Raw genomic sequence first — 26,009 nt, 5'->3', positions numbered from 1 at the left:
TAACAGAGTTTGTCTATGTCGCCGGGCTTTTGAATCAACTGTATGTAAAATTTAAACAATTTAATTTAAAATTATGGTTTATTTAACGACGCTCGCAACTGCCGACGTTATATCAGCGTCGCCGGTGTGCCGGAATTTTGTCTCGCAGAAGTTCTTTTACATGCCAGTAAATCTACTGACATGAGCCTGTCGCATTTAAGCACATTTAAACGCCATCAACCTGGGCCGTAATCGAACCCGTAACCTTGGGCACAGAAAGCCAGCGTTATACCGTCTGCGCTACCCAGGCCGACAACTGTATGTATAATTCTAACATTCAATTGGTTAAGAATTTAATTTACTATATTATTGACATGCACTATTACATTTCCTTTTTAACTCTGATCTACAGTAGAATATGCCATTAGGAAAGTCCAGGATAACAGAAAGGGTTTTAAATTGAATGGATTACATCAGCTGCTCGTTAATACAGATGAACTATTAGGGAAAACAGGGGAATATTACTTGAAGCAAGTAAATAGATAGGTTTGGCAGTATATCCCGAAATATATATATATATATATATATATATATATATATAAATAAATATTACCGGCTGTCGTGTATAGTTGTGGAACTTGGCCTCTCACTTTCAGAGAGGAAAAGAGGTTAAAGGTGTTTGAGAATAAGGTGCTTAGGAAAATATTTGGAGCTAAGAGGGATGAAGTCACAGGAGAATGGAGAAAGTTACACAACACAGATTGTATTCTTCACCTGACATAATTAGGAACATCAAATCCAGACGTTTGAGACGGGCAGGGAATGTAAGACATATGGGTGAATCAAGAAATGCATGTAGAGTGTTAGTAGGGAGGTCGGAGGAAAAAAGATCTTTGGGAAGACCGAGATGTGGATCGGAGAATAATGTTAAAGTTGATTTGAGGGAGGTGAGATATAATAGTAGAGACTTGATTAATCTTGCTCAGGATAGGGACCGATGGTGGGCTTGTGTGAGGGCGGCAATGAACCTTCGGGTTCCTTAAAAGCCAGTAAGTAAGTATTGATTCTTTAATATAGTGTGTCAATCGATGCTTGTCGGAAGGAAAATTTCCCCAGTCGTTCAATATTGCGAAAACTATATTGATAATAGAAATAGAGATTCTGCCGATGTTAAGAAATAGACTTATTTAATAGTTGATATATATATATATATATTTTTTTTTTCTAAAATCTAAGTTACCGCGATACATGTTACTGAGATCTGCTGTAAACGTGTTCTCAAAACGAGCAGTATGATATTTAAAATTAGTTGCCTTTTTGTTGCAGACAGGGTATGTTCCTTGTAAACTATTGCAAATGCTTTTCTCCGTACATCATCCACGTGTTCAAATTCATCGTGAGTAAAACATCGTATAAACACGATATGAAATACAAGACAAAAGAGTAATAATTAATTTATCCGTATAAAAATAAAAAGTATTTTCTTTAAAGATAAAAGGGGTAGCAATACGTCCACCATATCCATGGACGCTACGTCCCTGGCATTTAGTAGAGGAAGCACAAAGAATGCTTGCCCCAAGGTAACTGGAATATAATGTGCTTGCCCATTTGACTGATGTGCAGAGAACGATATTCGGTCCTCGTGCCGCCATGCTCGTTATAGGGCTGCTATGAATCACCTAATGCTGATTACAGGGCGCATTCGAAAGCGCGGTCTTGAGCTGTTCGTATCGTGCAGAGCGGGTAGAAGCCAGCGTGTGCGTTACATATTCTGCGTTTTATCCCTGATATCAGGAGTTTTATGTAGTTCAAAGTGTGTTTATTAAATAACAGAGTTCTGTATAACATTCTATGTACTTAACAATGCTCCTGTTTCGCTCTAAATTAGGAAGTGCTAATAAAACGTTACACAGTCAAACTAGGGAATTATTTATAGCGATCATAAATTTATGAAAAACGAAACACGCCCCGCTCGTAACATAAGGAGTATATACAGATTTAAAAAAACCGACCATAGTACCCTAGTTATCGGAGCATTTTAATAAAATCATATAGTATTAGTGTTTTATTACAACGTTAAATATAAATTATTACACGATTACATATTTCTTATAACATCTTTGTCATTTCATTCAGTGATTTTATGTGTAAAAAATTCGTGTTTCTCTATTTTCAACAATGTTATGTTATTAGTTACTCCAGCGAATAGGGATTATAAAGAATGGACACTGAGCGAATTTTCCTGTGTTTTGTTTCTCTGTGCGCCAGCGTTTAGTTCTACTTACAAGCGCTAGAGGTTAGTGTAATCGAGCATAGGCTAAGATAATAATTGAGCATAGAGTTGAGACACAGGATCCAAACATCGCCTACCTTATTGCATAATCCAGTAACGCTTTGCTTCAAATAAATTCAAGTTAACAGCTTTTCCTTATTTCTCAGTGACGAACTAGTAGTAATGATAATTTTTTATATTTCAGATATAATAAATTACATTATAAAATAATATAATACATTATAAAATTATATATCAAATTCGTTTAATATTTGTATATAATAAAATATAGGTATATGGTTTTACTTCTCATAAGAGTTTTGTTTTTCCATTTTCAGTGCTATCAAATCATTACATATTTTAATTGTTGTTGGGGTCAACGTCTCAACTCTCATTATAAAGGAACTCTAGAGTCTAGAGATTACAGTTAATGGCGGATTTATTATTTTATGGATCCAATTTATTTTGAGTACATAATGTACCTAGATGTATTAATTATATGTGTTATATTTCCTCTGTGTCGCTGGTGTGATGTCAGCGCCAACTCTAGGGAGAAAGCAGAATCTGACGCTTTAGCTGGCTTGAAGGTCATTGAAATCAGTCCGGCTACATCAAAGCTACCGACGCGAAGTGTCCATTCTTTATAATCCCTATTCGCTGGTTACTCTGCAACAAGGTTTAGGTTCCGTTACATGCGCTGAGATAAATCTCACTCGGAAGAGAAAAAAAAAGTGTAAACACATTAATTGGAATTTTTGACAGCTGTTAAAATTGTATTTGCTCTTTAATTTCTTTATTTTTAAATAAAAGTATATGAAAAAAAAAAAAAGATCAAGCCAGCAGACGACTGAGAACTGCCAATCGAATCGAAGCGAGGTCGAGTGCACCCGAACATTTCCGAAAGTTCGCGCAGCTTTCCGTGGCAAGCTCTTCTTGCGTCACCTCTACCCAACCAAATTAATCTATTTAACTGAAGCTTGAAGCAAGCATAGAAATAGGTACAGTAAACTGTACGAGCATTACAGGTATCGCTTCTCTTTGTTTCAGTTTCCGGTCCTGAAGTGACCGAATGATGGCGTCAACAGTAGCCGAGCGCCCCGCACACTACGATGCACCGAACCCTCTGCCGGCGCCCACCAGGCCCACATCCGCCATGAACGCTATAGGCGAAGGGGCTACGCCCCTCATGTATGCATGCCAACAATCCAGGGACCAAGAAGTGAAGAATATACTCACCAGAAAGGTAATGATAATTAAGGAGCGGATTCCTATGTAATTAAATATTATTTTTGTGTGTGATAAAACACAGTTAACAAAGTTAAAAATTCCGAACATGAAGTTTCAAGTTTAAAACCCGAATTTTATTTTACATAAAAACACATATTTTCACAAAAAAATTATGTAAATACATATTTTCAGGAAATCTATTATAAACACATAAATCTTGGAGTTTTTTTACTTAAATAATTTTTTTACAGGAACTTTTAAATATTTTAAAACTAAATCAATTATATCACTCAGAAGTACGTTATCTGTTAAGAATTCTTGGTTGCTTCGTGTTTCTAAGCGCTGTGTGATGTATCCGTGATCCATTTTTGTAATAGTATCGCCTCAAGTTCTGAGAACTGCTAGGCAGCATATCAGTGTTATTATTAGAGAATAAATTAACATGGACAAAGAGATCTTGTAACACATAATTATGAATGTTTATTGTTGCTGAAGATGATTTCATTCCACGCTTTGTTTGTGAAACACAACAGATAAGAGCTCGGGTATGAACATTATTTAATTTAAACAAATATCTCGCCTCTCGTTCATGTCTATCAAGTAAGGCAATATATCTTGTTGTGATTCCCTATTATCGGGCTTCGTCAATCGATATCCTTCAAGATATACTGAAAGATGGTTGTTTAAAAAACGATTTGGCTTTCCTATTAGGAAATCTAAGCTTTTTGTGTAACACCATAAAAAACTCGAAACATCCAAAAGCCTGTTGTCTGAAACAGGGAGGTGCGTGCCGTGAAAATTAAACTAGACTCGCTACCAGGTTCAGAAGTACAAGTACTAAGGGACAAATTCCAGAATGTGTTTGGGAAAAAACAGGGGATACAGTATAAAAAGATGTGTAAAGTTGCTCAAATATTGGAGGGTGTGCCTGTAGGTGAAATTGACTGTGTTTGTGTTTGTGACATTCCTCTCTTTAAATATGCACGTCTGACGTCCTGTGATGTGGAAAGATCGTTTTCACAGTATAAGTCGTTGTTCAGAGATAATCGGCATGCATTTGTAATAGAGAATTTGGAGATGACCTTTGTTGTTCACTGCAATTCTCGGCCAACTACTAGCACTCAAGTGTGGTTGGTGAGTACCTAGTAACATTTATTTTTCAAGCTAAGTAAGGGAATTTTGTCATATTAAAAAAATATTTTTTTTTATTTCTAGCAAATATTTTCGTACTTTTTAGCACATAAAAATAAATATATTTAACTTTTTAGCACATAAAAATCCGCTCCCTAATGATAATGCAATCGTGAGGAGCAGAAAGGTAGAGCTTCATTCCATACTCTCGGCATCGATTTATGAATATTACTATGATGTACCGAAGTACATATGGAATTTCAGTGCAGTAATTCTGCGTTTCCATATGGTGAAGAATCGGTAGAACGGAGAAAATTCTCTCCTGCACAAGGACTCGAACCCGGGTTTCTAGCTTTACGTGCTGGTGCTTTATCCACCAAGCCACACCGGATTCAAGCTCCGATGCCGGATCGAATCCCTCTCATTTTTTAGTTCTACCTACTGTGTTCCCCTTTGTTGGCCTACCCTCGTGTACCGTGTCACAGTATGTATGACAGTACACACAATGTCCAACACAAGTACAGAGGTGCACTCATTACGAGTGACTAAGTGGCCGGGATCCGACGGAACATGGCGCCGTCTTGAATCACAAAGGGAGGGATTTTTTTCATTTAAGCAAGTCTGACCTATGCTAAGAATATGATATATGAGGCGTTCAGAAGTCAACATGATTAATTCCACTTTTGGTTATTTCAGAGTTTCTAAGTTGGCAATGTATTAAATTGACCATATTTTCAGTGGTCAATGTGATTAATTCCATAGTTCAGTAAAAAGTCCACAAAATGCGGTATTCTTCTTGACTACATCACAGAATTAATTGTGTGTATTTAACTTTAACCTTGAATATCTCAAAATCTTTGGAAAAGGAGTTAATCATGTTGATTTCTGAACGCCTCATATATGTATCTGATACATTCTAAATACAACAAATTATATAGTTGATCATATCTAAATATTTACAATAACACATTAAAGGAATTTGCAGTTTCTAGTGGAACTATTTATTTTCTCATGAATTATTTTAAATCAATAGAGAATCTAGAGAATTACCACTAATATTTACCTATATTATAGTCGTTTAACCGTACTAAATGTTGAGCGTGTGAATAAAATTAAAGGTGAGGCTAGAATTATTATGGTTAATGTAATAATGCAGGCCTGCAAAATATCACTTTTATTATATTATAATTATGCTGCCAAATGAAAATTACATAATACCAGTCATATTCAAGTTAAATATTTTTATTTTTAAATTCCGCAAATAATCTCAACTGTGTCTGATTTCATCATAATATGTTTTTTCTGAGTTCTGTTTTTTCTCTGCATTGTCAATGGACCCATTATTATTTGAACCCTGTAAAATGTATGTAGACCACTGGACTGTAACCGAGCACGAGCATTATGCTCATTTCGGGTATCTATTCATATGTATTCAATTCAAATGTAAATTGTAAATAAATGTGAAATTTGAAATTTGAATTAAATTTGAAAATAATTTTCAAAGTAATTAAGAAAATCGATTAAACATTTATTTGGTTGATTTACCAGATTTTTGGACTATTTTCATTTCTACGAGCTTTTTTTTTTTCTTTATATTTGTAACAATCGATCTCGTCATGTTGAATCTCAAAGTGCTGTCGTACTGCAGTCAGATGTATGAATCCACCTCTGCCCACATGACAAAGCCAGCACAGCGCTCTCAGCTGCCGCTCACTAGAGTCTATCCCGCTCACAGCTCTTACTTGCTCCAGTTGCCCGGCCTGCTCTACAGTACACCTCCACTGTTTTCCTTTCCCATTTAATCTTGTAAGTCGAAATTTGAAACCTTGGCGCAAGAATAACTCATGAAGGACCTCTCTTATTGATAGGCCACGTTTAGTAGCTAGTTGTGAGAGCGGAGAAGTGGGGCTAGGAGAAGGTAACCTCGCGACCTATGCGTGCAGTATGCCGACCTGAGATAGCATTTAGTATCATCGGTTCAAAAACATTACCGCTCCATAGCCTGTACTGATCTTTTATTAAATCTCTGCCTCTGCGTAACGTCACAGTTTGCATTTACAGGGAAAAGAAATAGCAAAATGTTGTAATGCTTTTTAATACTATGCTAAAAAGCATGAGATTTCGGCGTTGCAGGAATATCACAAAAGTTAAACGCTTTAGGGCAGAGCAAAGACAAATATTTTATCTCTGTGAGTCTTCGATAGTCACCGATTTGACTTTCCACAATTGGTGGCAGAAAGGAAAAGATGTTAGAAGAAAACAAGTCCAAAAGGTTTATAACAGTAGATATAGGTTCCGAAACTGAATTTCTTGATAGTGATCTTCTCATTTTATGATGACTACCACCAAGAAATGAACTCCACCATCCGCGAGAAATGGCTGAGGGAGCCAGTAACTCCGAACTTGCCACCTGCCTCTGTAACAGTGCGCGTCTACTGTTCTCCAACCAGGAGATCAACCGTGAAAGGAATGTGCTTACTATTGCGTCATCTATTGGAGCGAAGTAGATAGATAATATTACCGTTATAACGCCAGTTTAAAAACCATGCGCTCTCCTGCATATGTTATTTCCTGTATGAAGAGATTAAAAGACCAGGGGTGCTATTCATAGACATTTCGCAGCACGCGCTACGAGCGTACTAAGCTAGCCCCGGCTATCCACTGGTTACTAGTACAGAATTCAAATCATATCCTATCGCTAACACTGGTTTATGAATACGAAAAACGCTGATCATCCACCGAAAGCCCGCGCTAAAAATGTCTATGAATACAGCCCCAGGTGATTAACTGTGATCTAATTTTGTAACTAGGGTAGTATCAATATGTCTGTATCAATGTTATGGTTTATGCTGTGAGAGCTAGCCAATACAGATAAGAGTACCCACGTGTGTGACCTTATGACATCAACATTCATTCACAGCATTACCCCCCTTCGTCTCATCCGGCAGAGACTTTCTCGTGGTCGGAGCACAGTAGTGATGATGGCTCTGGTGGTAGTGGAATGAAAATGCTAGTGCTAGTGATAGCTCTGTCTGCCTTTGGAGTGAAAAACACACACTGTTTTAAGTGTGAGTAATAACATTTATATATAATATATATATATAGTATTACGCAATGAGTTTATAATCATAAATAAAAACTTGGCACTCCATCCATAGAGCGTAGTCTTATTCTCCTTGTCGGAATTCCAGTATACCTGTGCTGTGGATATAGAAAAAATGTTTTTGTACGCTAGTACTAATCATTGTAGAATGTTGTCAATACATCTTGCTTATCGCGATTACGTCATAATCAGAACTTGGGAATCCAGCTCACTACTAAACGCGGCCCTACAGTACTTAACATTGAGAACATAGCAAAGTTTACATATATGAACCAAATAATAATGCCACACACACTGCTGCTGCTTTGGTGACTAAGAATACGAATAATGGAGTCTCGCTCGAGGAGCTGTACGAGCAAGTTGGTTCCGAGTAGTACGCTGTTAGCCCGACTTGCGATCTCCTCGGCGCAGAAGGAGTTATTTTATTACATCTGTGTAGTCATAGGGTAGAATGGCAACAAAGGTTTCGAGACAAAATACAATCAAGATTATTTTCAACAAAGATCAACAATGTCCAACGGTTTTTGAAATACATCAGTGCATTGAAAATGTCCTACAGGTACGTAACGAAGAACTGTTAGCTATACAACTGGTAGTTAAACAAAACGCTGCATACTTAAATATGCACAATGGCAACAGTTATAACAAGTACAGAGCGTTCGCCTACGGGTGGGGCCAGGAAAGCGGCCTGCCTGCGGTGTCGCTTGCGGGAATCGTCTATCCGTAAGCTTCCGATTTCTATACTATACTCTGTAGAGTTTTAATTTTAAAAGTTTAGCAGCAGTAAAGACTGATGTTTTTGAAACACCAACTTCCTGTGAAACACGTCTTAGACATTTATAAGGAGAGCGTGTAAATGATGCACTGATTTCATTAATTTTTTCTCCCGTCAATACTCTTCGATTTCGCTTAGGAATTGTAGCATTTATCGACCCTGTTATCCTTAATTTGTTAACAAGACGTCTAACAGTTTCTCTACCCTGAATTGGAGCACCCGGATATTTCACTTCAAATTGCCTACGCACCTCTCTACATGACTCTGTTTTCACATATGCATCATACATAAAAACTCTTTGTTCAAGCGTGAATTTTGCGTTTTGCATTGTTAACAAATTTTGCACAATGCTGAATATTTAAGCAACTGTGTCAAGAAACTGCACTGTACGTGTTAAATACTGCAACATCTGGCTCACAACTGATAACTTGTCGACCTTGATGTCCTTGATTGTCGAGCGTCTCTCAACAACTGCGCGCACAAAGCGGCGTATCAATACATGCCGCTTTCCTGGCCTCACCCGTAGGCGAACGCTCTGTATATGAACTCATTTGGGGGAATGTCTACAATGATGCTTATGAATGTTGGATCAGTGGCTTGAACACACTGCCTGGAAATGAGGAGATCGCAACGGTTCGTGTTATGAACATACCTCCAGTAATTTCCAATGAGGGAATAATTAATGTTCATCAAAATTATGGGGTAATGAAACAGGTGAAGAATGAAAAATGATGAAATAGGTACAGATATCGAGTTGATACTGATGTTAGAATGGTTAAAATGTCATTAAAATCAATACCATTAACGATGTCTATAGCTGGTTATGAAGCTTTTTCTATAACATGACTGTAACAATAACTGTTGCTACTATAATCTTCGGCGGCCGGGTAGCTCAGTTGGTAGAGCAGCTGGCTACGGACTGGAAGGTCCGGGGTTCGATCCCAGGTGGTGACAGGATTTTTTCTCTTTGCCAAACTTTCAGAACGGCCCCAAGGTTCACTCTGCCTTCTATAAAATTGAGCACCGGGTCTTTCCCGGGGGTAAAAGGCGGTCAGAGCGTGGTGCCAAGGACATGGAAAGCATGGGGCTCTACCTCCATGCCCCCCAAGTGCCTTCATGGCATGTTACGGGGATACCTTTACCTTTTTTTTTTTTTTACTATAATCTTCAATAATAACTCTTCACCTACAAAGCTTAAAGCGCTTAAGTTAAGTTACTTTCTACCATGTCATGATATCATGATACCAACGTCCTGTTGTCAGTGGAGGCTCGTGCCAGATAAATTAGGTGTAGGCGAATAGAAATCTATGTAATTTTCTGGAATCGATGGATGGCCGTGACATCATTGATAACATTGCGAACGATTTTGTGAGCTATACGGTGGCCATAGTGGATTAATGTAACATATTCACAATTTTCTTAAATTTCATGAAATTCACAGCATATAATACATGCAATTGTCTTTAACTTTTTAGGAATTATTAATAAATACTGAACTAAAAATCTGATTTGGGCTTTCTTCATAGTGCTAATAATGATCATATAATTTTTAAAAATCCTTGGCAGATAATATAAAATGCGGAAAAAAAAAGTCATAGAGAGAAATAAAGAAAAATAAATCGTCCGGCCTTAATTAAGGATAACCACGAGGATCAGAAAATTAATAACAAATAAATGTAATAATGAATCCTTCGGGTTCCTTAAAAGCCATTTGTAAGTAAGTAAGTAATGAATTAAATATGAATACTGTTATAAAAATAAACTGTAACAATTAAGCATCGTTGATTATCAATTATAGGCCTAAAATAAAATCTTAGAAGATGACCTTAAAATTAAACTTCTAAATAAAAGATTTTTTTTTTTTTTTTTAGTTAGCATATCTTTAATTAAGTAACAACAATTTGTTTATATTGTTTTTGTGAGGGAAATATTACATTAAATTTATTAAATTTAATGTTAATAGAAATTTGAAACCGTTCATTGTATGGTGCATAATGATGAAATATAAACTTAGCGATTAAAAATTTAATTATGAATTAATATGTCAGAAATGGTACATTATACAGCAATGCAATTTGGTGTTTTGTATTAACATTGCACTTTCATGCTCTGGTAAAAATTTGAAGATCATAAGATTGTGTAAGGACAGAAAACCCACGAGACAGACTGCCTCGACTCTCGTCCTGGTATTGCCCTTGCATAGCCACACCGTGTGGCGTGCTTTTCTAATAGATGTAGGGGCGGAAGCATGAGGAGCGTAGATGGCTGGAACGGCGCAACCAAGGGGGCGGCAACAGGGGCGGCGAGGGCGTGGCTGAAGGAGTGCACGCTGTAGGATGTTCAGAAGGGCGTGGCTGATGGAGTGCACGCTATAGGATGTTCAGAAGGGCGTGGCTGATGGAGTGCACGCTGTAGGATGTTCAGAAGGGCGTGGCTGATGGAGTGCACGCTGTAGGATGTTCAGAAGGGCGTGGCTGATGGAGTGCACGCTGTAGGATGTTCAGAAGGGCGTGGCTGATAGAGAGCACGCTGTAGGATGTTCAGAAGGGGCGACGGTGCCACTCTGGTCGTGGTGGTACTGACCAGCACCAGGTGGGCGGCGAAGGCGTGGCTGATGGTGTGCACGCTGTAGGATGTTCAGAAGGGCGTGGCTGGTGGAGTGCACGCTGTAGGATGTTCAGAAGGGGGCGGCGGTGCCACTCTGGTCGTGGTGGTACTGACCAGCACCAGGTGGGCGGCGAAGGCGTGGCTGATGGAGTGCACGCTGTAAGATGTTCAGAAGGGAGCGGCGGTGCCATTCTGGTCGTGGTGGTACTGACCAGCACCAGGTGGGCGGCGAAGGCGTGGCTGATGGAGTGCACGCTGTAGGATGTTCAGAAGGGGGCGGCGGTGCCACTCTGGTCGTGGTGGTACTGACCAGCACCAGGTGGGCGGCGAGGGCGTGGCTGATGGAGTGCACGCTGTAGGATGTTCAGAAGGGGGCGGCGGTGCTACTCTGGTCGTGGTGGTACTGACCAGTACCAGGTGAGCGGCGAGGGCGTGGCTGATGGAGTGCACGCTGTAGGATGTTCAGAAGGGGGCGACGGTGCCACTCTGGTCGTGGTGGTACTGACCAGCACCAGGTGGGCGGCGAGGGAGTGGCGGACGGAGTGCACGCTGTATGATGTTCAGAAGGGCGTGCCTGATGGAGTGCACGCTGTAGGTTGTTCAGAAGGGGGCGACGGTGCCACTCCGGTCGTGGTGGTACTGACCAGCACCAGGTGGGCGGCGAGGGCGTGGCGGACGGAGTGCACGCTGTATGATGTTCAGAAGGGCGTGCCTGATGGAGTGCACGTTGTAGGATGTTCAGAAGGGGGCGACGGTGCCACTCCGGTCGTGGTGGTACTGACCAGCACCAGGTGGGCGGCGAGGGCGTGGCAGATGGAATGCACGCTGTAGGATGTTCAGAAGGGGGCGACGGTGCCACTCTGGTCGTGGTGGTACTGACCAGCACCAGGTGGGCGGCGAGGACGAGGATCTGGAAAATAATGAAGTACGTTCAATCGCGATATTATTGCTCAGGCTTGAAGTCTTTTGACATAACAGATACTGTTAACACCATGGTGAGAACACATTAAAATTATCACCAGGTTTATATTAAATATTTCTTGTTAGCATATTTGGTATTACCTTTTTTTAACATAATATGTTAACATTAATTATGAAACAATATAGTAATATGATATTTTCGGTGCTTAACTTATTGATATGATCAAGTAAAACAAGATTTAAAATATCGCAATGCATAATTTTTATATGTAGGTACTTGCAGTGGAAATAAATAATTGCCATTAAGTTACATTTATATAAATCACGGGAAGGTAAAGTAATGGTTCTGCGATATAAATATTGAATAAATAGTTAATTTATAATAAAATTAAGAAGCACTTTATGTTAGATTGAAATGCAATTGTTCTGTGAAAGAATGAATGTTGTTAAGATTTCATGAGTTGTAATTGAGTGAATAATTCCTATTTATAAGCAATATTTAATTTTAAATTTCGTAACGTGTTCTGCACACTGCTACTAAAATGCCATTGAATAAACAATTCCTCTAAGATAATTATATAAATGTTGACATTATATATATCCCCAGTAAGTTGTTTGTGTAAGCTCATACCTTACTGTTGGGGAGGCGGAGGAGGGGGGGAGGACGGTTGGTCGTCCCCCTTCTTCTCATCTTGGTCCTGATGTTCTGGAATTTCATCCTCTGTGTAGACCCTCCTCAACTTACCCCCCTCCACCACCGTGAAGCGCCCGGTGTTCCTGTTTTCGTGGGGCACGAAGATCCTCGGCACAGGCGTCTCTTCCGCTGCCAATTCCCCGTCCTGGCCAGCAAGGGCGTTATAGTCTGGCTCTGGTCCTGGCTCTGGTGGTCGAGGCTTGTACTTGTTGTAATCGGTCACCTTGATTTCCTTTTCGGAGGGGGAATTGAGATCCTCCTCCTGCAGACGGGGCCGCCTATGCCTGTCCTTCAGGATCACCTCTTTCGGGTGGACCCCCAGAGGCACCCTGCCTTTGTCTCCGGTCACGATGCAATAAATCCCGTAGCCTGTGCCCAGTAGAGATCCTACACCTATCGTCGTTATGACGGTGTTTACCAGCCTCTCTGGCTTTACTAATTCTCGAATTCTTGCGTTTTGGGTAACGAATTTCAGAGCTGATCTGAACATCTTGGCCCACTGAGAATGTATGTAACACAGCAACGGCATTGCTATTGTTGTCATGCTTCGTCTCCATAGAGACCGCAGTTGTTGTTTCGCTAAGTATCGTCAAATACTCTACAATGATAATACCGGAAAGTTCACGGTAAAAGTGGCGAATGACTCGCCAGTGCTATCTAGCGGCAGGGATTGTAGGCAGCGAGGATGATGTGACAAATAGCGCGTTGAACTGTGTTTACGAGCTTTGTTCTTCGACAAACACAAGATGTCATAAGGATTATTCTCATTATAGTTGTTGTAGCCTACACAATGTCAGTTAAATGTGGAAATGTTTGTTCTGTGTTTTGTAAAAATATGCTTAGCAAAATATATTAGATCTTTCTTCACATTTACAACAGCTAGAGATTGGGAGTAGTCATATAAACACCAGTAGAATGTTACTTTTCTGTTACAAGATGATGATGATGATGATGATGATTACTAGTACTACTACTACTTATAATAATAATAATAATAATAATAATAATAATAATAATAATAATAATAATAATAATAATGGCTTTATTTAATCTGGCAGAGTTAAGGCCGTAAGACCTTCTCTTACACTCAACCAGGATTAAAACTAGCTTACACAGTTGAACATAAAACTGGATCGGAATTACATAGTGATACAATTTAGGTACATAGTAAGATTAAAAGAGGTAGTTACATAAAATTTACTCATAAAAAAAATAAACATAGTGAAATACATATTAATTTTGTTAGAATCAAATACGAATCACATAAAAACAGAAGCCGATAATTCAATAAAAAAATGTACACAGTAAAAATAAAAATAAACACATTAGTATATATATATATATATATATATATATATATATATATATATATATATATATATTAGTATTAGATTAAAATTAAATAGGATTTATATAATTAAACTAGAAACCGACAATTCAATAAAATGTACACAAAAAATAGATTAATAATAAAAAACAACAACACAGTGGGATACATATTGGCGTTAAGTGATAAATAAACAGGATTTAGATAATAAAAATAGGAAAAAAAATAAATACAGTGGAACACATTCCATTAAATATTTGCACTGCGTTAGGTCTGGCAACTCATCATAAGATATTTTTCTAATTTACATTTAAAGGAAATTAAAGTTCGGCAGCCCTTTATATGTTTATTCAACCATTTATGTTTTTATTCACATGTATATATTTATTCATCCATTTAATTATTTATTGATCCATTTATATACTTCCTTATCCATTTGTATATTTACTCACCCATTTATATGTTTAATAAGCAATTTATTTATTTATTAATCTATACTAATAATAATTCTGTAGCCGAAATTTTTCTGGTAATTTTCGATTTTCCAAAAATAATTGGTCATAACATATATAATTAACCACCATGAAACAGAAATTCGATTTTTTGAAATTTTTGTTTGTCTGTCTCTCTGTCTGTCTGTCTGTATGTATGTATGTTTGTTACCTTTTCACGCGATAATGGCTGAACGGATTTCGATGAAAATTGGAATGTAAATTAAGTTTGTCGTAACTTAGATTTTAGGCTACATGGCATTCAAAATACATTATTTAAAAGGGGGGTTATAAAGGGGCCTGAATTAAATAAATCGAAATATCTCGCTTATTATTGATTTTTGTGAAAAATGTTACATAACAAACGTTTCTTTAAAAATAATTTTCGATAAGTTTTATACCTTGAAAAATTTTGATAGGACTGATATTTAATGAGATAAATGAGTTTTAAAATTAAAATAACAGCCATCTAAGGCCGCGTAATGAATTAAAAAACAAATGACTTCGTCTATAAGGGGCCTTGGACAGAAACAATCGAAAGCTATGAAAGATAGCCTACAGAGAATGTTTCTGTGTTTGTATGAAGTAATATCGGAAGCTAAATTAACCGATTTGTATAATTAATTATTTCACCACTGGAAAGTGTAGTTTCTCTAGATGGACATAATGCTATAATGTTATTAGAGTAACTTCTGATATAATATAATATAATATAATATAATATAATATAATATAATATAATATAATATAATATAATATAATATAATATAATATCTAATATTATATAATATAATTTAAGTTATTTGAAGGGTTCACAACCATAGTGGGCCAAGCGCCATTTACTGAATACGTAGAAAACAAGGGTTAAAATTAAGTTATTACCATAATTCAATGGAAACCTATAACAAGTAAAATAAAATATACACATTAAATCTAAATGATGTCAATCTTCATTAAACTATGGTTGCATGTAATAAAAATTAAGAAACACGTTAAAGGAATTGTCATTGCACCAAATGAGTGTCTCTGGACCAAAATGATCGCATTTTAATTATTTGGATGCAATTTAAACAAAGTAACATTTTAAACGATTAATCCTTCTATCAAACACGAATGTTCCCTGGATCAAATGTCCTGTTTTAATTATGTAATTACTTTATATTTATTTCTAACGGGTGCAGCGGAGCGCACGGGTACGGCTAGTGAATTCATATATTTATTCATCCATTTATTATTTCCTCACCCATTTGTATATTTGTTCATTCATTTATATATTTATTCATCCATTTATACATATATTCAGCAATTTATATTTTTAATAAACAATTTATATATTCATTAATGAATTCATATATTTATTAATGAATTCATATATTTATTCATCCATTAAATATTTACTCATCTATTTATATATTTACTCACCCATTTATATAATTACCCATCCAGTTATATATTTTCTCACCCATTTAAACATTTACTCATCCATTTATATATTTATTAATCCATTTAAACATTTATTCAGCAATTTATATACTTAATAAGCAATTTAAAAATTTATTAATGAAATGTATGCTTACTCATCCATTTACATAATTACTTACCCATTTATATATTTAATCGTCCATTTATGTATTTACTCATCCATTTATATATTTAGTCGTCCATTTATGTACTTACTCATCCATTTATATATTTAATCGTCCATTTATGTATTTACTCAATCATTTATATATTTAATCGTGCATTTATTTATTTAATCATGCATTTATACATTTAATCGTCCATTTATGTATTTACTCATCCATTTATATATTTAATCGTCCATTTAGGTTTTTACTCATCCGTTTATATATTTAATCGTTCATTTATGTACTTACTCATCCATTTATATATTTCATCGTCCATTTATGTATTTACTTATCCATTTATATATTTGCTCATCCATTTATATATTTACTTATAAACAAATGGCTTTTAAGGAACCCGAAACTTCATTACCGCCCTCGCATAAGCCCGCCATTGGTCCCTATCCTGAGCAAGATTAATCCAGTCTCTACCATCATATCCCACCTCCCTCAAATCCATTTTAATATTTTTCCCCATCTACGTCTATTTCCCTCCTGTCTCCCAACCAACACGCTATATACATTTCTGGATTCGCCCATACGTGCTATATGCCTTGCCCATCTCAAACTTCTGGATTTAATGTTCCTAATTATATCAGCTGAAGAATACAATGCGTGCAGTTCTGAATTGTGTAACGTTTTCCATTCTCCTGTAACTTCATCCCTCTTAGCCCCAAATATTTTCCTAAGAACCTTATTCTCAAACACCCTTAATCTCTGTTCCTCTCTCAAAGTGAGACTCCAAGTTTTACAACCATACAAAACAACCGGTAATATAACTGTTTTATAAATTCTAACTTTCAGATATTTTGACAGCAGACTAGATGACAAAAGCTTCTCAACCGAATAATAACACGCATTTCCCATATTTATTCTGCGTTTAATTTCCTCTCGAGTATCATTCATATTTGTTACTGTTGCTCCAAGATATTCGAACTTGTCCACCTCTTCGACGGATAAATCTCCAATTTTTATATTTCCATTTCGTACAATATTCTGGTCATGAGATATAATCATGTACTTTGTCTTTTCTGGATTTACTTCCAAACCTATCTTCTTACTTGCTTCAAGTAAAATTTCCGTGTTTTTCCTAATCGTTTGTAGATTTTCTCCTAATATATTCACGTCATCCGCATAGACAAGCATTTGATGAAACCCGTTCAATTCCAAACCCTGTCTGTTATCCTGAACTTTCCTAATGGCATATTGTAGAGCGAAGTTAAAAAGTAAAGGCGATAGTGCATCTCCCTGCTTTAGCCCGCAGTGAATTGGAAAAGCATCAGATTGAAGCTGGTCTATACGGACTCTGCTGTACGTATCACTGAGACACATTTTGATTAATCGAACTAGTTTCTTGGGAATACCAAATTCAATAAGAATATCATATAATACTTGTCTCTTAACCGAGTCATAAGCCTTTTTGAAATCTATGAATAACTAATGTACTGTACCCTTATATTCCCATGTTTCTCCAATATCCGTCGAATACAAAAAAATCTGATCTATAGTCGACCTAGTACGCCTAAAACCGCAATGATAATTTCATCTACGTACGAAGTTAATCTTCTCACAAGAATATTGAACAAAATTTTGTACAACGTCAACAAAAGTGATATTACTCGAAAGTTATCACAGTTAGTCATGTCCCCCTTCTTAAAAATAGGTATAGTTCTCAAAAGAAAAAGTGGTCGCTCTCTTGAAACAAAGTTCCATTCGGGTATCTTCGCTACAATTCGGAGACAGGCGATGTTACATGTATGAATTATTTTAAATCAGTCATTTTCTAAGTAATTAAGAAAATCGATTAAATATTTATTTGGTTGATTTACTAGATTTTTGGACTATTTTCATTTCTACAAGCTTTTTCTTTTTCTTTATATTTGTAACAATCGATCTCGTCATGTTGAATCTCAAAGTGCTGTCGTACTGCAGTCAGATGTATGAATCCACCTCTGCCCACGTGACAAAGCCAGCACAGCGCTCTCAGCTGCCGCTCACTAGAGTCTATCCCGCTCACAGCTCTTACTTGCTCCAGTTGCCCGGCCTGCTCTACAGTACACCTCCACTGTTTTCCTTTCCCAGTTAATCTTGTAAGTCGAAATTTGAAACCTTGGCGCAAGAATAACTCATGAAGGACCTCTCTTATTGATAGGCCACGTTTAGTAGCTAGTTGTGAGAGCGGAGAAGTGGGGCTAGGAGAAGGTAACCTCGCGACCTATGCGTGCAGTATGCCGACCTGAGATAGCATTCAGTATCATCGGTTCAAAAACATTACCGCTCCATAGCCTGTACTGATCTTTTATTAAATCTCTGCCTCTGCGTAACGTCACAGTTTGCATTTACAGGGAAAAGAAATAGCAAAATGTTGTAATGCTTTTTAATACTATGCTAAAAACATGAGATTTCGGCGTTGCAGGAATATCACAAAAGTTAAACGCTTTAGGGCAGAGCAAAGACAAATATTTTATCTCTGTGAGTCTTCGATAGTCACCGATTTGACTTTCCACAATTGGTGGCAGAAAGGAAAAGATGTTAGAAGAAAACAAGTCCAAAAGGTTTATAACAGTAGATATAGGTTCCGAAACTGAATTTCTTGATAGTGATCTTCTCATTTTATAAAGGTGGCTAAACTACTGATGACTACCACCAAGAAATGAACTCCACCATCCGCGAGAAATGGCTGAGGGAGCCAGTAACTCCGAACTTGCCACCTGCCTCTGTAACAGTGCGCGTCTACTGTTCTCCAACCAGGAGATCAACCGTGAAAGGAATGTGCTTACTATTGCGTCATCTATTGGAGCGAAGTAGATAGATAATATTACCGTTATAACGTCAGTTTAAAGAACATGCTCTCTCCTGCATATGTTATTTCCTGTATGGAGAGATTAAAAGACCAGGAGATTAACCTTGATCTAATTTTGTAACTAGGGTAGTATCAATATGTGTGTGTGTATCAATGTTATTGTTTGTGCTGTGGGAGCTAGCCAATACAGATACGAGTACCCACGTGTGTGACCTTATGACATCAACATTCATTCACAGCATTACCCCGCTTCGTCTCAGTCCCCAAAGACTTTCTCGTGGTTGGAGTACAGTGCTATGGACGAAATAATTCGATTGATTGGAGATAATGGAAATGGTACTGTACTCCAACCAAGAGAAAGTCTCAGGGGAATGAGACGCAGCGGGGTAATGCTGTGAATGAATATTGATCTCATAAGGTCACACACGTGGGTACACGCATCTCCATTGGCTAACTCTCAAAGTACAAACGATAACACTGATACACACATATTTATACTACCCTAGCTACAAAATTATATCACGGTTAACCTCCTGGTCTTTTAATCCCTCCATACAGGAAATAACATATGCAGGAGAGCGCATGTTTTTTAAACTGACGTTATAGTGGTAATATTATATATCTACTTCGCTCCAATATATGACGCAATAGAAGCCCATTCCTTTCGCGGTTAATCTCCTGGTTGGAGAACAGTAGTGATGATGGCTGTGGTGGTAGTGGAATGAAAATGCTAGTGCTAGTGATAACTCTGTCTTAGCTATGCCTTTGGAGTGAAAAACACACACTTTTTTAAGTGTGTGTAATAACATTTATATATAATATATATATACGCAATGAGCTTATAATCATAAATAAAGACTTGCCACTACATCCATAGAGCGTAGTCTTATTTTCCTTATCGTAATTCCAATATACCTGTGCTGTGGATATACAGGGACAGCATTTTATTTTTATTAATATTTTTAATATTAACCTGTCTATACCTTTAGAGAACCGGAAAAACCGTTCGCTACCACCTTCCACGACTGGAGTTCGATGATACTGGCGTAAAACACAAACACATTACTTTACTAGGTATAGGAGGGAAGAAAAGTAGTTCATCCATTTACGTAAACTAGGAAATATCGCAATTTTGAGTTCGATAATTTTCATTAGGTTATTGTTTAATCAAAATGCAGTACTTTATTAAGAATAAGTGTTTTTACTCACGAACTGAGTTATCCATGCGAACGTATTCATTATGCAGTGTATATTATACTGTCTACAGCACATTAGCTTGCAATATAGAGAATGAAGTTAAATTGAAAAATAATCATAATATGGATATTTAAACATATTTTTGAAAATGGTAGCCGTTCATTTGGATACAGCCTTCAGTTCATTTGTGCATATTATCGCACTATAGACTATTGTACTTAATTCTAATTACCAGTTTCGTCCTTCGTACTAGTAACTCATGTTGAAATAATTCTGTACCTACTCTACAAAAGAGTACCTTACGTAATGTAAATTCAATCTTCACTTCTGCCCGACCCGCACAGATAAAATTACTCAGACATGCCATCTACTGTCCATCCAAGTGGTTATGCCGCAGGATCGTAGAAAGGGAGGAAATCACGTGACAGTTAATCACTTAACGAGGCCCTTTTATTTAAGTCATTTTAAACAGTTGTATAATATTACGTAAACGTCCAATTCCTAACAGAAATTAATCTTTTCAGAAAAGAGCTAAGACAGCCCAGCTTTTACAGATGGGCGTGCAGAAGCAGGTGGGGGAAATCGGGATGCGATGTAGGCAAACGGACAGTACCTGTGCGAAAATATGATTCAATATTGAAAGCTTTTTCGTCACTGGAAAACGCGAACATATTTCTGGAACGTACTATACTCACTAATTAAGTGCTGTTTACTAAATGCAGCCTTGATTCTGTGTGGAGGACAGTTGGAACTTCATTAGTAGAAGGGGGGGAGTGAAGTACATTCAAAAACTCGGGTACAATAAAAATTGAAGTAAAAATAAAATGATGTCCCTGTAGAACAAAAATGTTTTTGTACGCTAGTACTAATCATTGTAGAATGTTGTCAATACATCTTGCTTATCGCGAGTACGTCATAATCGGGACTTAGGAATCCAGCTCACTACTAAACGCGGCCCTACAGTACTTAACATTGAGAACATAGCAATGTTTACATATATGAACCAATTAATAATGCCACACACACTGCTGCTGCTTTGGTGACATACGCAACTGAGTCGATTGAATAAGAGTACGAATAATGGAGTCTCGCTCGAGCAGCTGTACGAGCAAGTTCGTTCCGAGTAGTCGGCGTGCGTTGCAGGGAGAAATGCACCGCAGCGCTGTGAGTGGCGAAAATTGTAAGTTCTTGCGTACTACCGCACGAGCATCAGCTGTCATCACAGTGTACTGCCGTGGCAGATTTAATAATAACAGTGGGATTTCAAAGTATTTTCTATGACAATAATCGGCCAAATTCTTCTAAGAAAGGTCGTTTACTTGCAGAAAGTGGTCATGTATTAAATTTACAAGAAAAATATTTCGCTGGAATTTGCAAGAGTGTAATAACTGCAAATGTAATAAGACAGACATCAGTTAGCCTGAAACCTTATCATGTCACCATAGAGGTAACGTAGTTATTTATGTATTATTACTATTTGTGATTGATGTTAATTTATACATTAAACGATGCTGACTTAAAAAGACGACCTCATGTTATCGTAGGTTAATGCTGCTAGAGAAGCGACTAATAGTTCCTGCGAATGTTCTGCTGGATCGTCAGGAAAGTGTAAACACATTTCCGCTGTTGTTTATGCAGTTAACTCCGAACGCATCATTTCGCGAGCTGATCAGCCCTGCGAATGGTCTCGACCCCATATCTCAAATGCGGGGAAAGAGAAATATAGCAAGGGGAAGAGATTAGAAGAACTTTTTCCCAAAAAAAAAAAATGCACAGGCTTGAAGTTGAAGCAATTCAAATTCCTGCACTGAAAACCCCATGTATACTGACAAAAATTTTAAACGAAGAGAAAAAATCAGAATCACTTAAAGTTGTCAATGAACTGCTGGGACATTTAATAACAGATATCACAGCTATTGTTGAGAATAATGCATGTAAAGGGCTAATCACAACATTATTAATGAAACAAGAAACTAGGCCTATAATAATTAATGAATGTAGTAGCAACATTTCTGCATTAGAAAATTATTTTTATGATAATCATGTCCTAATTGAAAAGACCAGAGCAACTGAAATTTGTGTAAAAACCTTGCATCAATCAAAATCAGACTTATGGTTTACAGAAAAAAAAATAAGGATTTCTGCGAGTAGGGCACATTCAATTAAAACTAGAAAAAAAGATCATGAGAAGCTGGTAAATACCCTCATGAACCCAAAATTGCTTCATGGTTGGGGTCTTAGGAATGTAACTTTTGGAAGTAAATTAGAAAAAACTGCACTTGACAAATACACAAATTCATATGACAGAACAATTGCTGGTTGTGGTCTTATCATTCACTTAACCCTACCTTGGTTGTGTGCTAGTCCTGATGGGATAGTAATGATGAATGGTAAGCCAGAAAGAGTATTAGAAATTAAATGTCCTATTTCATGTAAAGAAAAACCCATTGTCGGTGAGAATGGGGACATTAATGTATCCTATATTATAAAAAATTCACAAGGAAATTTGGAATTAAAGCAAAGTCATACATATTTCACTCCGTGTCAACTGCTGATGTACTGTTGTGGCGTTGATTTCTGTGATTTTTTCATTTATACAGAGAATCATATTTCCATTCTTATAGAAATTCAAAGAAATGATATGTTCCTGAAGGGCTGTATTGAAAAGTTGCAACAGTTCTACTTCACACACTATTTAAAAGAACTGGCATACCGTTCTAATAATGATCTTCAGAAATCAATGGAGGCTGTACATTAGTCATAACACAACACATGTACACAATGTCATCAATACAATGTAATAGTTCACTTGGACATTTTTGAAGTATATTATACACTTTCACTCTTTGAATGTAGCGTTCAACGTGGATCCGCACACTAGCAATATTATAAGCAAAGCTCGGAACTTGGGGACTTGTGTCTTTGCACGTGACTAAGCGACCGGACTTCAATGTCAACAAACTCCCGCTTCCAGCACGGAGGTACTGTCAGGTCTGCTACAAAAGTGGTTTCTGGCTGCGACAACATAATGATAATATTATGGTAGTTTGAAACACGTAATTTCATAGCATATATATAATAAGATAAAAATGAGAAATATATCAAATTTACTGTTCTGCTGTGTAAATTTTATTACAGTGTATGACTACCTACATTCGAAGATTCTTCGGTAGTAGACTTAAAATACTGAATTTTTTCACTGTTACTGTTTTCTGTTCGATTTTCAGCAGTTACTAGCTGATCTCGTATCTGAGAAAGAGAAGTATATCCTAAATTTTTCTCGAAAATAGTTTTCAATTAGTGTGTCACTACTAGGGCAAGCCTCTCTACGTTTCGATCCATGCCTATGGACAGATTTTTCTACAATTTGAGGGACTGAAATGCCTTTCAATGAATTTCGTTTCCAGCCTCTAGTTTGTGTGTTGCACAACTTACAAAATATAAACTCTCCATTCGAAAAAAATAATGTATCTCCTCCGAATTCTCCACGAAATTCTGTATCTTAAATTTAAAACAAAATGTATTTTCAAACTGCTATAATACCCATTCGAAATAACACGTATTTTCTATTTCCTCAAACAGACCGTTTACCTTTAATTCTCTGAATGTCATTGGCTTCGACATAACAGTTTCTTCGTCCGTCTTCCTGTCATTAGTTGTGGCCACTTTCTTAGTACACATGACTGTCCCTGAGCACTTGCAGCGTGAGCTTTGTGTACGTTGTACCTGTAACCTTACTCATGCACACGACGCAAGTCCCCAAGTTCCGAGCTTTGATTATAAGTATCATCAACTTGATCAGGTGTTAAGTGACCTTCATTCATAAAGGGTGGCATTACCAAAATTGCATTGTTCTCCTCCAATACAGTTTTTATTCCGGGAAAACCTTTATCTGCCATAATTTGATCTCCTGGTTCTATCAGTTTCAAAATTCCAGAGTCATTTGTGACAAAACTGTCACTGGCTCTACCTCCATAACATTTGGAAATAAATGTTACCATACCACAAGGCGCGATTCCAATAAGAACTTTTGCAGTATATGCAGACTTATAATTAGAGTACATATATACACGCTGACTGATTTCAGGAGGTTGTTCTGTTTTAATTTCAGTGCAGTCAATAATAGTTCTACAATTCGGATAATTATCTTTAAACACAGTAGGCAATGTTGCATTAACAGTATCTTTGCTGGGCCAGAAAACAAAGTTTTTAGTTGCTTGTGCAAGTGTAGGTAAAACAGATTGGAATATTCTAGAAATAGTACTACGGTGAACATTGAAAATTACAGCAAGGGCAGCAAATGGCAAGGCTAACTTCATTTTCATTAAGAATATTAAAAGTTTATTTTCTTTACTAATTTTACGCTGGGTACTGTCTGACAGCAAGTTCAAAAATAAATTAAAAATTTCTGTGTTAACACCAGCCAGGACATTTAATTGTGATTCATCAGAAATTGAACTATAACTAAAAAATCCTCTTTTTTCATATGGGGAGTCAGACCCAGACAGTTTACTGGAACACTTAGGTTTGGCATATAATGCGTGGAAGGCTGATATGCATGCTTGTGTGCTGACATAGTTTCCATCCACCACACAACTGAATTCAAACTTGCTTTCTTTGTCATAATTTCTATCTGTCTGAGTTTGGGCATCAGTTTTGGTGGTCACTAGGATAGACCCACTATCTTCCAAAGGGTCTGATGTATCCGGCTGTGAAATTATTTCAGTTCTTTTCTTCAGTCTTTTAAATCTGTTGAGAGAGTCTGTTCCTGTTGACTCCCTTTTGTAACATTCAGGAAAGATGCTTGGAACATATGCTGGACTAGCAGGATTTTGAGATTTACACCCTCCTATGAAATGTTCGCTCCTATGAAATCATCTAGATGATTTGGAAGGTGTCCATAAAGTGCTGTCTGCCCTATAAAAATAATTCATGTAAATGTGACATATTAATGTAAACATATTGTTTAATTTTTGACAAAACTATAAAGGTAGATGATATTTAGAAAATCACTTCAAATAGATTTCATAAAATGTAGCTTTGGTTTCTATTAAATGTTTTGTAATTTCTGTTGTAATGAGTATAAATTATTTTTTGTTATATGTCTTCGTAATGTTATATCTTTAGGACTATTACAATATTGTAATGTACTTTTATTTATATTATTTTTCTGTATTTGTAATTCCTTCTATATTCATAGTATGATTCTGTAATTGTAAAATATGTATGTAATGATACTATGTTTCCGTATTTGTCATATAGGCCTATTTCTGTAATTATATAATACAGGCTATCATAAAGACTTTGCTATAATTACTGAATATAATGCGCCCTACTATTATGATGTGTTTACAAATATGGCCTACAGCTGCTTATTTTGTAAGTATAATATTAACGTGATTATTTGCATGCAATAGTTACTGTAGGTTTATTGTAAAATCCTCGATTACGATAAGTTCTGTAAAAACTTAATTAGGTATTAATTAAAATACTTAAATCCCAAATACTTAATTTAAACTCACTCTTTCCGATTTACTGCTATTATCCACCGTCTTTTCAAATCCATTTCGTGGGGTCGTGATGGAAAACTATAAAACTTCACATTTTGCTCTGTATTACAATATCTATTATTACAGCTAAAAACACAGCACATAATTTTGCTGGACAGCTTTGACATTTTTAAAATAGCAATCTAAAGGCAACACTTTATGAAAGATTAAATAAATGCGTATAAAATCACTCCTACTCGAATCTTCCAGCAGTCGGCTGTCAACACAGATCACACACAGCTGTTGAAGACAAGCCTACAAGTAGTTCTCGTAGTCTCCGCCTGCAGCAGCACAGTGCTATACGCACG

At 36.8% G+C, this 26,009-nt stretch overlaps 1 protein-coding gene across 3 annotated transcripts in view; it reads left to right on the top strand.

Annotated features, from left to right (window-relative positions):
• The window catches only part of LOC138715467 (uncharacterized), a 534,187-nt gene that overhangs the window by 166,304 nt on the left and 341,874 nt on the right, over positions 1 to 26,009 (top strand). For all 3 annotated transcript variants that reach the window (XM_069848402.1, XM_069848401.1, XM_069848400.1), the window contains exon 2: positions 3,299 to 3,494. In XM_069848402.1, the coding sequence (XP_069704503.1) occupies positions 3,321 to 3,494 (174 nt within the window). In that variant the 5' untranslated portion in view covers positions 3,299 to 3,320. The remainder of the gene's footprint in view (positions 1 to 3,298; positions 3,495 to 26,009) is intronic.

This window comes from Periplaneta americana, chromosome 15, assembly GCF_040183065.1.
Source record: "Periplaneta americana isolate PAMFEO1 chromosome 15, P.americana_PAMFEO1_priV1, whole genome shotgun sequence".
Taxonomy (NCBI): domain Eukaryota; kingdom Metazoa; phylum Arthropoda; class Insecta; order Blattodea; family Blattidae; genus Periplaneta; species Periplaneta americana.
The sequence above is the reverse complement of the archived record's forward strand: the minus strand, read 5'-3'. Positions and strand labels throughout refer to the sequence as shown.